Raw genomic sequence first — 14,171 nt, 5'->3', positions numbered from 1 at the left:
GGCACTGACATGTTATCCATAAATGTTCATAAAAGTATAGCAATTCATCTCCATTTCCATAACGAAAATAAAGTAAAATTAGGTAACTATACCATAATAATGAAATGAGAAACATGTTTCAAACATTAATTCAATATATAATAAACACTTCATTTTCAAGCCATATAATACACATGGTCTTATTTACCATTTTTATCATGTCAATATGGTTCCATAATACATTTGAAGGTCGTCATATAATCTATGGAAACATCCAGAAGGTCGTCATATAATCTACGGAAACAACCAGAAGGTCGTCATATTATCTATAAATAGCAGGTCCCATAGTAACATCCAAAAGGTCGTCATATTACCTATAAATAGCATGCATATATAATAATGTCAAGTCTCTGTACGTGTGACCAGCTCAACTAGATTCATCTCCTCCTTCACCTGGACAGTCTTGATTTCTGCTGGACCTGCCACTGTCACCAATGGCGATGATCCAGATTCAATGTTTGCGAGTGCGTCATCACACCATGCCATCTCCATATCTATCTCATGGTCAATCTTAATAGTGTAGTCCATATGGTTGAAGATATAGTCCATGTCAACATCATCATCTATGCTGTAAACCGGGTATTGCTCATCCTCCTTTGTGTCAAATAAACCATCACACATGTCAATAGAAAAGTCATCGCATGTAGGGACCAGAATTTCTTCACAAGAGTCAGCCTGTCTGTCATCTGTGCTGAATAGTCCTTCGCTGACCATTATGTTGGATGGGTTGGATTCTGACCAACTGTCACTCACCTGTGCCAGATTTTGTGTTGGGGATGCTGGTGAAGATGGTGACAGTGGACGTTCTTTTGGGGCTAGTGGAGCAGCAGTGACCTTGCTAGAGCCAATTCCAAGGCTTTTGATGTAGTTCTGCAGAAGGGTCCCAGATTTGGGATTCTTGGCGCTTGTGCGGGTCCGCCTCCGTGCAAACTGCCTTCTCTTGGTTGCATTCCAATGATTTTTTATGGAGTTTTCAGTTCTCCCAGGCAGGCGCTTAGCTATCTCTGCCCATTTGTTGCCAACCTCCTTGTGTGTTTGTATTAGAACCATGTCTTCCTCCTCACTCCAAGTATCTTTCTGCATTTGTGGTTTCATCCACGCACAAAAAGTTTATTTCAAGCATGAATACTACACAGATAATATGAGAAGATTTCAGGAAAAAGAACTTGACAAAAATATTTCAGATTTGGAAACATCCATGCCCCATTTTTTGGTTTCACCATGATATTTATCCATTATTGTTATTTACCATTAAACATTTTGTAATTTTTAAAATTTTAATAGGGGCAAAGGTTATTTGAACTTCTATGGCTCTGGTCAACAACATAATTTTCCATGATGCATTGTTTCTAGTTTTTCAAAAATAATATTTCCCCTCAGTTTATGTTTTCTTGTCCCATGTGGCCATGTCAGGTTAGAATTTTCTTCTGTTTGGCTCACTAGAAGGGTACAAAAATAGTTTTTGAGTGCCGGTTTGAGATTCTATCATCATGGATAAGAACCATTCTAGTACTAAGTACTATACCCATTCCCCACCCATCAACCTGATAAAAGCTAACCAAAAAAGACATCGCTTATATTACTCCCAAAATTTAGTGCATCCTTAATAAAGGGCAGGCTGGCCCAATGACATTCAAATCTCCCTGAATGTATTCAAAGTTTCAAACTAGTTTTTTTAAGCTGAATTAGATTGCAAATCTAGTACTAAATACTATCCCCACCCATGAATCTGATATAAGCAAACCAAAAATGGCATCATGTATATAATTCCCCAAATTTAGTGCACCCATAATGTATTGCAGACTGACCAACGACATTCAAATCTCACTAAATGTGTTCAAAATAGTTTTTTTGGAGCTTAATTAGTTTATTATTTCATTAAACACAGTCAAAGCAAAAGACATAACTGTAGGCATTCCATTTATTACAGAATATAAAGGAGATCAAAATAGATTTGACCCCTCGGTTCAGTTCAAACGGAAGTTGGAGAGACAAACCTTGATGTTAGGTCTCAAATGGTTGTGCCATCTTTCTCTGCATTGCTTTCCAACTCTTCCAGGCAACATTTGCGCTATCTGAGACCATTTCCTCAGTCCAAACTGCTCCACTAACTTCACCAATTTCCTGTAAAAGATGCAAGAACGAACTTAACAACACAGATAGCAAGTAATAACACAGACTTACAGCGCTGCAAACAGAGACAATACTGAACGAAGCATGAAACAACATATCTAATTCTTACCTGTCTTCTTCCAGTGTCCATTGCCCCTTGACAACATTAGCCCTCTTGAGAGCCTTACTGGAGGCCTTCTTTCTTGGGAAAAACCGGCGGCTCATCTCATAGGTCTTGTACGATCCAAGGCCGCCTCCTATGAGTTGTGAAACCTCAAGTTTTGGCGTCAGCAGAGGCAGGTGAGGTCCAGAACTATGAACGATTGATGAAGCATCGCCGATGACAGCCTTGGTCGTCGCAACTTGTGGGTAGTAGTCAGGATAGAAGGCCGCAAAGGGGCCAATTGATCCGCCGACAGGCTCGAACGAACGATCAAGGGAGTGGAGATCATAGTGGGCACTCTGCTGCACATGGAAATCAAGCGGCGTGTCATCGCAGCTCCCCGCGTGGGGCTGGAAGCAACCGAAATCCATGGAGGGGTTTCAGAAGCTGGCTACTGCTAGGGCTGGGGGTGGGGGGAAGAGGGACCGGAGGGATGCTGGTTCCTGTCTACCTGCATCTCTCGGAAGAGGAGACATTGGCATGGCGTGTCACATTATATCTTGACAAAGACCGACCTTATGGCCCCTTAATGGCCACAACCCAAGGGGGTTTTATGGGTTTATTAAGTTGCGTTGTTAATGGGGCATTTACTTTCATAAATAGATTACTTCATGCAAGAGAAAGAAAACTATAGTTAATTAAGCAGCACGCATTATTCAGAAAACGTGGCACACACACCACCCTTTGCAACATGCTGGTGAAGTCAAGAAGACATTAACATCCGAGTGCATGGCATGGCATGCGATGCTATATGCCTATACCATCAGTCCTTTCGTTTTCCTTTGTGATGTACAGTAAAAGTAAAGCACATCTACTTGGCTAAAAAAAATTTGTGCAGAATTCAGATGTAAATTCATTCTGAACTGAATCGGCGATCCTTTCAAGCAGTTTTCTCCAAGAGTGCAGAGTTCATGTCTAAGTAGTACGATCAATCACACATGTTGTAGAAAATGGAAAGACTTTGTTTCTGGCCGGGGCATGAAAGTGTATATTCAAGCAATTATAACTGAATGATACTTCAGAGATGGTACAGATTAATTAGCCTTGTAATTAAACTTCGGTATAGATTGAAGATGAAGGAAACTACGAGCTCAGACCATGACGCGCTGGAACAAAATGGAACCCCTTTTGTGCAGGGGAAGAAATCTAGCTTATTTAGCAAGGAAAAAAAATGCTGCTTGCTCAAGCGCAAAGCCGGAGAACTGGGGCGGAGGACGAGCGGGCGGTACGTACCTGCTACGTGCACCGCCGCCCACGGGAAGTGCTGGTCTCGCCAGCGGCGGGGACGGACGGAGCAGGAGGCAGCCGGCGGCGATGGCGATGGCGACGGCGACGGCGGTCTCGAGCCCACCGGCCGCCGCACGGCACGAGAAGGAAAGGAAGGAGAGAGAGAGACCATCCGCCTGTACCGAGTTTCCACCCACTCTCGTACTGGGCTCGTTTTGGGGTTGGGCGTGATGGGCTCTTGGGCTGGCATTGGACCTTACAGGTGGGCCAAAATAGAGGCCTGGTATTGCGGTCCGGCCCGCGACGGCCGGCCCTAAGGGAAAAGGCCGCCCTCTGGCCGTCGGAGGCGCCACTGGCTCGCCGGCAGGAAGAGAGGGCACATCTCCAACTCCGTGACGGCGACGGCGACGGCGAGGGGAGGAGGAGATGAAGCTGAAGCAGCTGGAGGGCCTCCTGGGGGGCCTGACCCAGTTCTCCGACCCCAAGGTACCCTCCGCCGCATCCGCCGCTCGATTCGCCTCCAGAACAAGCATGACCTTATCTGAGCTTCGCCGCCGCCGTCGCCGGCGGAGGTGATGGGTACAGGTGGAGCTGGAGCAGTACGCGACGGGCCCCCACATCGCGTCGAGGATGCTCTACACGGTAGTACCCCGCCCCGATTCTCATATGCCCCTTTATGCATGGATGCGATCCTGGTACTTGCTGTGATGTGATTCTGTCTGCAATTGGACGCCGCGAGTGCGCGCGGCCGCGGCTCCATGCCCAAAACCGGCAAGCTACTCCGGCAGTGGGCTAGTAGGCTTGCCGTAGAAGATTCTGCACAAGTTGTTGCTCACGCTTTAGTTCTTTTAGCTCTGTATATACTGCCTGTAGTACAAATTTGGGAATGTTTGAATGTTCAGCTGCTTGCAAGTTGTGCTTCAACCTTTAGGAATGTCTTGCCTGGCTATTTTTATCTGAACAGTGAGGCAGACAGATAGCTAATAAGTAGGCTTGTTGGGCGTGCTTGGATGCTAAAATTCTAGTGATTCTGGTGTGCCTCTGCTTTTATCTTTCTCATGGTGATTTGCTGAATCTGTCAGGCTGAGAACAGCTTCGATAACATAGCTGGTAAAGTGGTGGCTGATTTTGGGTGCGGCTGTGGTACCCTGGCTGTCGCGAGTGCTCTGCTGGATGCCGAGTGAGTGCGTTGAAGCTCTTAGTATTTTGGTAATCGTTTTCTTCAGTTATTATTTACAATTGTTTCTTCCGAGTTGGTATCAGCAGAGATCTCTGCTCTTTATCCATACAACAGCGTTGTCATTTTAAAATTCCCATGCCATAATTTGCACACAACAGAGTTGGTATCAACAGAGATTTCGCTCCTTAACCGTACAATAGCGTTGTCATTTTCATAATTCGCGCGCCATCATTTGCACACCTACTTTAAACTGTAACTGGATGGAGAACTGAAGACTGGTTACGTGTGCCATGGTTTGCTCATTGATTGTGCAGTATAAGGTACACCATGTTTTTGGGGGACACCAAGAGTTTAACTAGTAGGCACTACATTGCTTCATGATGTTTATGTGCTGATTTACCAGTACTTGGTCTTAGTAGACAGTAAACTACCATAAAAGCTCACTGATCCACCTGCCTTGGTGCCTTGTCTGTAACTTAGTTACTCGTACTGAAGATCTAAGAAAATAAAACTGTTTCTATTATTATTATACTTTAATTTACCTCATATATTTTTTGTTTGAAATTTCTAGATGCTGGTCAAAATGATGTTGCATAAATATCATTACGAAACATGATGAGTATGTGACACTATCATTCCCATGGCATGTAACGAACTCATATGCTGCACAATATTTTAAATGCTTGTCTGTTACTGTCATGAACTATACACCGACGTGTTTGTGTACCAATTGGGCATCTTTACGATTTTTTTGGTTATTCTGTTGTTTGATATTCCTAATCTTGTTCAATACGATTCCGGAATGACAGGCATGTCGCTGGTATTGATATTGACCTCCAGTCCCTTGAACTTGCTCAAGAAAATGCTACTGATCTGGAGGTATGCTGTTGCTTTCGTTTCCAATGCAACAATTGCTTTTATCTGAAGCAAATAAACCTTCATATTGACTCTTTTCCCTCTATAATTAGTTAAATACTCCCTCCGTCCGGAAATACTTGTCATCAAAATGGATAAAAGGGGATGTATCTAGATGTATTTTAGTTCTAGATACATCTCTTTTTATCTATTTTGATGACAAGTATTTTCGGACGGAGGGAGTATCACGCAGAATTTTCCACGGGTCTGCTTAGTCTATTATCTCGAGCGCTTCCTACAGTTGATCAAAGGATGACAACTTGGAAGTGCAGTTAGCTGAAAACTGTTTTAAGTCCCCATTTGCTCTTGCCTTTAGCATAACGTTATATGCTTCTTAAGAAATTCGTAGGGACAAGGTTGTGGGCCTTAGCTTGTACCAAATACAGTTCTGAAGGATTCTTTTTAGCAAGGAGAATGTAATTCTGGAGTTGACCCTAAATGTAGTATCTATATGAGATAAGTGCAATACCCCTCTAAACCCTGAACTCCAATACTGGTCAGAAACACACCCCTCAACACAGAAAACCATTCACCTAAGTTATGTTGAATTCAGTACTCCATGAATATGCTAAGCTATCCTGTCAAATCCCTATGTTCGCTGCCTTTTCGTCAGCAATAACAACCCCGGTGTTGTTGACTCTGATGTTCTTCTTGCATGGTTTTTACCCTTTTGGTACCAGTGATCAAATTTAAATGGTTAAGTACATGTTGGTGAGGTAGAGGTAGGGCTGAAAGTAGTATGTGAGAGGATTGACACAGTAACTTGCTATTTCTAGGATCTACTATACTTTAACATGTGAATGACATGTTTCTTTTCATTAAATGTTTTGTTATGCAGCTGGATATCGACTTAATTCAGTGTGACATAAAGAACTTAAATTTAAAAGGTATTTTTCTTCAGTGGTAATATATTTTGTGTAGGCTCATCGAAACTTTAGTTATCTATTGGTTCTCATACACTATTTTCTGCTACCATTGTGGAAGTTCTTTTCAGCATCATTCTTACTGCCCTTTTTGTATATTCAATACATAAGTAAATAATGTCTAGGACATCATTTTGATACCAATTCAGTATCCTAGCTGAAAATGCTTTCCAAGCTGGCTGGATAATTAGTATTTCGTGTAGCTTGCGCAGGTAAAAGAAAGTAGATGATGATTTTTTGCAAGGAAAGTAGATGAAATATAATCATGTTAGCAAAAGGAACACATGTAAAGTGTGGTTCTTGTGAAATGAATTACACTGGTTCACAAATACAGATGCTTTTAACAATGAAAAGCGCCCATAACCTTTTGAGTTCCTTATAAGAGATATGGTGCAGGGCTTCTTGTCGACACTGTTGTCATGAATCCTCCCTTTGGGACAAAGCGAAAAGGAGCTGACATGGAATTCCTTTCTATGGGCTTGAAGGTTGTCAGAGCAACAGTTTACTATAGCAGTTAATGAAAGACGTTCTTAGTTTTGCAGTAAGTTTTTAATATCTGTTTATTATTCACAGGTTGCATCTCAAGCTGTCTATTCTCTGCACAAGACTTCTACGAGAGAAGCAAGTTCTGCCGTGTACATCTTTAATGCCTGCTTTGTAGAGAACATTGGAGCTCCAAAAGGAATTACTCAATTTTGTACACGATGAACCTAACCATATTCGATATTTTGTCCGTTTTCCATTTTGTACATTTCATGTGGAAGAAATGCTCATCTAGTGTTCATTTTCTTTTTGTGCTTTTGATCTTTTAGTACATCAAGAAGGCAGCCCTGCGAAATTGCAACGCAATCAGTGCTGAAGTTCTGTGTGAGGTAATGTTATTTGAAACGGAGAAATAAGCTAGCCTTTCTTGTCTTGCTTAAAACGAGGATAAATACCTTTTTGTTTTTTATGGGAAGGTTATTCTGAATTCGGGATTCTGGGCCGAAACCATGTCTTTTGCTTCACACCTGCTGTGCTGTGGTAATATCTGCAACGTGCTCCTTTTCCTCCTTGTTACAGCTGCGCTATGATCTACCTCGGACCTACAGGTTCCACAAGCAAAAGGAGCTCGATATCGCAGTCGATCTGTGGCGCTTTGTCCCACAAGCTCGAGACGAAAGGGAAAGCTAGCAGCCTAGCATGATGCGGCAACATGACGAGATCATGATATCACGCTCGTTGAACCACCACAGGGCTGGACTTGCTAGAAGAAGAAAACACATGGGCGATTTACGCACTTTTATCCCCTTGTAAGCGGCAGGCAAACCCCAGTAGTTTAGCAGCCATACCCACCCTGGGCAATAATAGAACTTTCCAGTACATTGCCAGGCAGGATTGGTGCTCTCTCTGTACCAGCACTTCTTCAGTTTTTTCCTTGTTTTATACTAGTATCAGGGAAAACAGCGTCTTGGAACAAAATTCAGAGTTAAGTCAGTGAGCATAGCGAGTTATTCTCTTCAAAGTGGAATTTTTTGCTGCGAGTAATTCACAGTGTGCACTCATTCGGGTTTTTTTTGGCAGAACGCGCCACATTGTTTTGGTGAACATTTTAGTCTTTTGTAAATTTTCGTACCAGGGGGAGAGGACTTTGTGAAAATGCTCTGGCTACAACCTCGGCAATCTGTTTTAAACAGTTTCGTAATTGATGAAAATGGCAATTCATTTGCCTTGTTTTAAAAATAAATCATTTTTTTTTGCTCATCCAGTGAGCACTTTAAAAGCATGGACTTGCACGGAGGAGGGTGATGACAAATGGTTGGTCGCAGTAGACCACGTCCCGGTACTGCTATACTACTCTCTCTGTTCCTAAATATAAGTCTTTTAAAGATTTCACTATGAACTATACATACGGATGTATATAGACCTAGTTTAGAGTGTATATTCATTCATTTTGCTTCGTATGTACTCCTAGTTCATATTAAAATCTTTAGAAAGACTTGTATACTTAGGAACGAAGGGAGTACATGGATAGAATGGCACGGATTTTCCACATGCATGCATGTAAGAGAGAGGAGATCACAGGACTTCCATCCCAAGATATCATGTGGTGCGGCATCCTTGGGCAGTCCTTTTCGTGAGAGCACGCACGATGGAAAGTCTGAGAGAAGATGGAGAGGCAGGTACGCACACTGTGGTCTATTCCTGTTGATGCATGGCAATGCCAATGGCATGGTGGAGACAGGTCAGGTGTGCACGATGAAAGTTGAACCGGGGGAAAGTCGACAATGCATGAGCACCTGTATATACAGTACACTACTCCCTCCGATACATAGTAAGAGCGCTAGATTCTTTAAAAACGCTAAACCTGTAAAATTCCGGAGAGTTTACGGTTTCGGTCCAATTTTTTGTCCAGAAAGGATCATGTAAAAGTTTGCGAAACTGTATACGTTTTACAGGCCACCGGAAACGTATCTACACTTTGGAGGGCAGTATACAGGCCACAAATTGGCCAGAATTTACGAACCAACCTGGGGTTGGATGGTTAAAGGGATTGTGGTATCTTCAGCCCACCAGGGTTCAAATCTAGATGCTTGCATTTATTCTTGGATTTATACCAGGATTTCCGGCGATGCGCATTCAGTGGGAGGAGACGTTCCGGTCGACGACGAGGTGCTTACGGTGACTTCGTAAATTTCAAGATGATATGCCGGCTCAGTCTTTCGGAGGTGCTCATAGGGGTAGGGTGTGCGTGTGTATTCTCCGCCTTCCATGCGCGCCGCCGTCCGTACCAGAGGGCTCCAGTCATGAATTTCTCGCGGCTCCGGCGAAGTCCGGTCTTCTTTTCTCGCTTCCCTGCCTAAATCCGAACCTGCTCCAGAGGCCGGACGGCTAAGGCGGCAAAGGGTGAGCGCCGGAGGCCGAGGCACGCCGCTCACGTCCGAGGAAGCCCGGCGGCACCATGCGGCTGGAAGATACCGTTCATCGTTACCGTATCTGTTGGGCCGTAGCTTAAATCGACTCTTGAAACATGTTTTCCGTCACATGTATCCGTGTTTTATAGATTTCTATTTTAAAAGGTTTGCTAAAGACGCTCTAAGAGTCAACACCGTGGCACTTATTACGGATAGTGCTCCAACCATGTATCAACGGTCACAGTCACCGCACGGTCGTCTCCTCTCCGTCAGCAAATATCCAGATATATAATACCTACAAACTTTACAATCGCCGGTTCTGCAGGCAGGTGATGAGATGCGCGCCGGCCGTGGGTACATACGATATGATGTTACCTACTGTACGTTCCACTCACGAAGGGTCACTAGCTGCCTGCCTGTCTGTCTCGTGCGCCCGGCGGGTTCACATAAAGCGGATGCAGATCACAGTGGGAGGGCGGATCTGCGTGCCAACTTTTATTACGTGCTGTGCCAGGATCGCACTCGCGTACCGCACGCAACCACCGCCACAGTAGCGCACACACAGGGACGCCACACACACACGTCCGGCTTGCTTCTCACTCTCACTGGTGAGCCGCGTGCATGTGCCGGCCACATTGCTGCCTTTTTATACCCACCGCGTTGCCAGAGTTTATCCGCTGATGATTATTGTGCCTACTGCCCAATCATTCGGTCATCCAGTCGGCTTTCTCGCCGGTGCGCAACGCCGATGCGGCAAGGGATCGCGACGTCACAAGTACACCCGTGTGACGCGACGTGACGTGACCGGGCCGTGACGGTGGTGATTGATTGATGTCTCCGCTTCGCCGTGGCGCCGGCCGGCCTTGCCCCGGCCCGATACGTAGCTAGCACTGGCTACCAGTAGCAGCCATCGAATGATGGGTCACTGGTGCGGCCACCATGTTGAGCGCCTGGAGGATGACTCGACTCGACTCGACCTTAGAGGTGACTCGACCGGGGGGACGATTTCAGATGGGATCCTACACTTTGGTTTCTCGCCTCCACGCATCTCGCCAACGACATCACAGCAAGCCCGCACGCCTCAGTGGAGAACCTGGAAGTCATTCGACGCGCCCCTGTATCGGTCTGTGGAGCGGTCCGGTTCGGACCAATCTTTTCTCATAAACTAGAATCAAACGTGTGGAGGCTTTGCGGGAGTCCGGACACGAGACACATTGGACTCTTACACTCATGGCGCACTGAAAAGGCAGGTGAAGCCTGCCCTTTTGTAGCTACCGACACTATTTCCGCGGCAAAATCCCCACTACATACCTTCCTCCATCCCGCCGCTCTCTACTTAATTCCTGCTCTTTTCTCCTACTCTCTTCCTCCCTCCCGCCGCCAACGCATGAAACCGGACAAGAGCATGCCGGAGTTGGGAAGAGCGGCGGAGCTAGAGAGATGTGGTGGATGGGTTCGGGCTGGCGGCGCGGAGAGGGAGGAGGTGGGTGTGGCTAGGGTTAGAGAATGCTGACCGGTTTAAAGAGCCGGATTTGGCCTCGTGCGGCGAGCCGGAACGATGCCACGCGGCGTTCACACCCCCCATCGGAGGAGATGTTCGTCGGACCGCCAGGTTTCCGAACGATTTTGTGTGGGACCTCATCCTCAGTCCGACGTGGTGGACGCCCCATGATGTCCTCATATTCGCCCTAGGTTTGGGCTAGATATGAGGGGTGCCGGTCCACCTTTACGTTTGAGGCCCTTTTGAGAAGTCTTTCTGGATCGATTTTTGTGATCAGGCTGTTTGTCCGAGTGTTTGAAATGGATTTGGGACGCCCGACTGTAGATGCCCTAAGCCCCCCTCTCTAGGCACAACGACATGTTGGTGGTGGGGTGAGCACGGGTTTATACAAGTTCTGGGTCTGTTGGGTGGCGTTGTTGCCCAATGCGACTTCTTTGGTGATCTGGCCCTGCAGGTTGTGTTTTGTTGTGGTTGTCTGTTGGTAGCTTCTTGTGGTGAGGTGGTTGTGCCCGTTGCCCTCTCTACTCGCCAAGGCTCATTTGTTCTCTCGAGTGAGCTGCTCTGCTTATCGAAGGTGTGGCACTCTTTGATCCAGGACGAGAGGGCAAAGCTATTCTTTGAAGGCTGAGCCTGATTGCTTGGCATCAACACTTAGCCTCCCGAGAGTTGAAGAAGCCATGAACTCCTCCGAAAACGAATTTTGGCAAATTGCTTTCTTCTGTTTCTATGTGTGCTTTTGCATGTAAGCTGATTTTCAACACTCTGTATCTTGCATGTAAGCTGATTTTCAACACTTTGTATCTGGCGGTTTAGCTTTATTAATCTAAGTAAGACTACGCATTATGCCTTTGATATATAATTAGGGCATTATTTTTTTGTAATTATACCCACAGATGAATTTACAAAGCTCATTTTATCTGTCCTAAGTCAAACCCTTTCCGGTTTGACCAACTATCACTAGTAGAAAAATGGTCAAATGTGAGACACATTAGTCCCGGTTTGTAACAAAACCGGGACTAATGTGTCCATTAGTGCCGGTTCCAACGGCTAGGCGGGAGGAGATCTTTAGTATCGGTTCGTGGCAAACCTTTAGCACCAGTTCATGCCACGAACCGGTACTAATGAGAGTGGTGGCAGGATGTTGTCAGAGTGGGGCCCCTCCAGCACCTTTAGTACCGGTTCGTGCCACCAGCACTCTGTTCTTCCCCCTTTCCCCTCTCCCTCTTCTCTGTTCTTCCCTTCTTCCTCTCGAGTTCATCATAAAATTTGCCCCAAATTTGTCAAGATTTGCAGGCCCCCATCCATTCAAATGATCACAAAGGTTAGCAACTTTGTCCTTTCATCTCTCATTGCTAGATTAGCTCTTGCATTGGTTTATATAGTGATTAATTGTGGGTTTTAGTAATTTGGAAGGAATTATATGTGGTAGTATTTGATTTATATGCAAAATGAGGTCAAAATAACACTTAGTTTGCATATGTAGGTGTGGTTTACTTAGTGCCTTCTAAATCTCCGTCGTAACCATCGTCGATCGCCCGCACCGTCCCGTCGCCGGCACCACCTTGTGGTGAGCCTCTTGTTGATGAAATTTTATATAAAAAATTGATGTTTGTGTGATTTAGATATATAGTTACTCGTATAATTATCTTACCCGTACGTTGTTTGTTATACATAGTGCCATGGTTTTGATATCCGTCCCCGTCGGCCCTTGTCCTTGTTATGATTCGGATGTGGTATATTCTCTTTTAAAACTATTTGTTGCATTTTGTGTTTATGACAAATTATGCCCATCAAGCTGACATAGATATTTGTATGTAGGAGGTAGTTGAACCAGAAATTCCAACCGACCCTATTGTCAAGAGGTTAAATTTAGTTGAAAGAGAAAATGAGGATTTGAAAGAAAAATTGAAAAGAATTGAGGGGGAGAAGATGGAATTGGAGTTGCATGTTGCCGATGTCGTTGATGATCACAAGATTAAGATGGAGAAAATGCGCTTGAAGATTAGAAAGATCAGAAAATATGCCATTCATAGTGAGGCTTGGTATCATTATGCTGTTAGATCAATTGTTACCTTAGTTGCGATCTTGATCGCATTTGTTGTTGCATTTAAATTCTTTAGCTAGAGAGTTATTTGTTTGTTGCATTTAAGTGTTGTATGAACTTTATGTATTGTATTAATTTGGTGTTTTCGGTGCTGTGTATTGAAGATGAGCCGGCAATGGATGTACGATGACCAACGCTCTCCCGAGTTCATTAATGGCGTGCATACTTTTCTACTTGCGGCTGCGGCAAACAAGCGGGCGGATGGTTTTATGCCTTGTCCATGTGCTGACTGTAAGAATGGTCACAATTACTCTACGTCAAGAACCATTCACGTCCACCTATTTGAGTTCGGTTTCATGCCCCACTATAATGTTTGGACCAAGCACGGAGAAAGAGGGGTTATGATGAAAGACAATGAAGAAGAAGAGGACGACGACAGCTCCTGGCCATGGGTTCCCTGAATACGATGATACAACAATGAGGGAAGAAGTTGAGCCGGTAATGTAGGAAGAAGCTGAGCCGACAATGCGGGAAGAAGCTGAAGAAGAGGCATCGGATGAGCCCGTTGATGATCTAGGTCGGGCCATTGCCGATGCAAAGAGAAACTGCGCAAGTGATTTGGAGAAGAAGAAGTTGCAGTGCATGTTAGAGGATCACAAAAAATTGTTGTACCTGAATTGCGTAGGTGACAAGAAAAAGCTGAGCACCACACTGAAATTACTGCAATGGAAGACAAAGAATGGTGTATCTGACAAGGGATTTGGAAAGTTGCTGGTAATGATAAAGAATATGCTTCCAAAGGACAACAAATTGCCCGAGAGTACGTATGAAGCAAAGAAGGTTGTCTGCCCTCTAGGGTTAGAGGTGCAGAAGACACATGCATGCCCTAATGATTGCATCCTCTACCGCGGTGAGTACGAGGATTTGAACGCTTGCCCGGTATGCAGTGCATTGCGCTATAAGATCAGCCGCGATGACCCTGGTGATGTCGAGGGCGAGCGTCCCAGGAAGAAGATTCCTGCCAAGGTGATGTGGTATGCTCCTATAATACCACTGTTGAAACGTTTGTTCCAAAACAAAGAGCATGCCAAGGCGATGCGATGGCACAGAGAAGACCGTAAGAAAGACAGAAAGTTGAGAGTACCCGCTGACGGGTCGCAGTGGAGAAAAATC

General features: G+C 45.0%; 2 protein-coding genes across 12 annotated transcripts; one reads left to right on the top strand and one right to left on the bottom strand.

Moving 5' to 3' along the window:
• Positions 1 to 195: 195 nt before the first annotated feature.
• LOC123150861 (transcription factor MYB27) lies at positions 196 to 3,771 on the bottom strand. 3 transcript variants are annotated; one of them, XM_044570678.1, is made up of 4 exons: positions 3,548 to 3,771; positions 2,282 to 2,408; positions 2,037 to 2,163; positions 196 to 1,116 (listed from the first exon to the last, which is right to left on the bottom strand). In XM_044570678.1, exons 1-4 carry the CDS (start codon positions 3,711 to 3,713, stop codon positions 382 to 384), a joined length of 1,155 nt encoding a protein of 384 aa, XP_044426613.1. In that variant the 5' UTR covers positions 3,714 to 3,771; the 3' UTR covers positions 196 to 381. The 3 variants fall into 3 exon arrangements, with proteins under 3 accessions (XP_044426613.1, XP_044426612.1, XP_044426611.1); XM_044570677.1 differs by having other exon boundaries at positions 2,282 to 2,765; positions 3,548 to 3,682; XM_044570676.1 differs by lacking the exon at positions 3,548 to 3,771 and having other exon boundaries at positions 2,282 to 3,529.
• Positions 3,772 to 3,889: 118 nt separating this feature from the next.
• LOC123151188 (rRNA N6-adenosine-methyltransferase METTL5) lies at positions 3,890 to 8,063 on the top strand. Of its 9 annotated transcripts, none has more exons than XR_006475538.1 (10): positions 3,890 to 4,027; positions 4,127 to 4,183; positions 4,624 to 4,721; positions 5,531 to 5,600; positions 6,475 to 6,523; positions 6,956 to 7,044; positions 7,133 to 7,194; positions 7,372 to 7,431; positions 7,519 to 7,582; positions 7,651 to 8,063. XR_006475538.1 is itself a non-coding variant. In XM_044570932.1 (10 exons), the coding sequence occupies exons 1-10, from the start codon at positions 3,968 to 3,970 to the stop codon at positions 7,743 to 7,745; spliced, it is 690 nt and encodes a 229-aa protein (XP_044426867.1). In that variant the 5' UTR covers positions 3,890 to 3,967; the 3' UTR covers positions 7,746 to 8,063. The 9 variants fall into 9 exon arrangements, 7 of the variants coding, with proteins under 7 accessions (XP_044426867.1, XP_044426871.1, XP_044426869.1 ...); XR_006475537.1 differs by having other exon boundaries at positions 7,133 to 7,256; XM_044570932.1 differs by having other exon boundaries at positions 7,133 to 7,180.
• The last annotated feature ends 6,108 nt before the right edge of the window (positions 8,064 to 14,171 follow it).

This window comes from Triticum aestivum, chromosome 7A (genome assembly GCF_018294505.1).
Source record: "Triticum aestivum cultivar Chinese Spring chromosome 7A, IWGSC CS RefSeq v2.1, whole genome shotgun sequence".
NCBI lineage: Eukaryota > Viridiplantae > Streptophyta > Magnoliopsida > Poales > Poaceae > Triticum > Triticum aestivum.
This window is presented reverse-complemented; position numbering and strand designations above follow the sequence as displayed.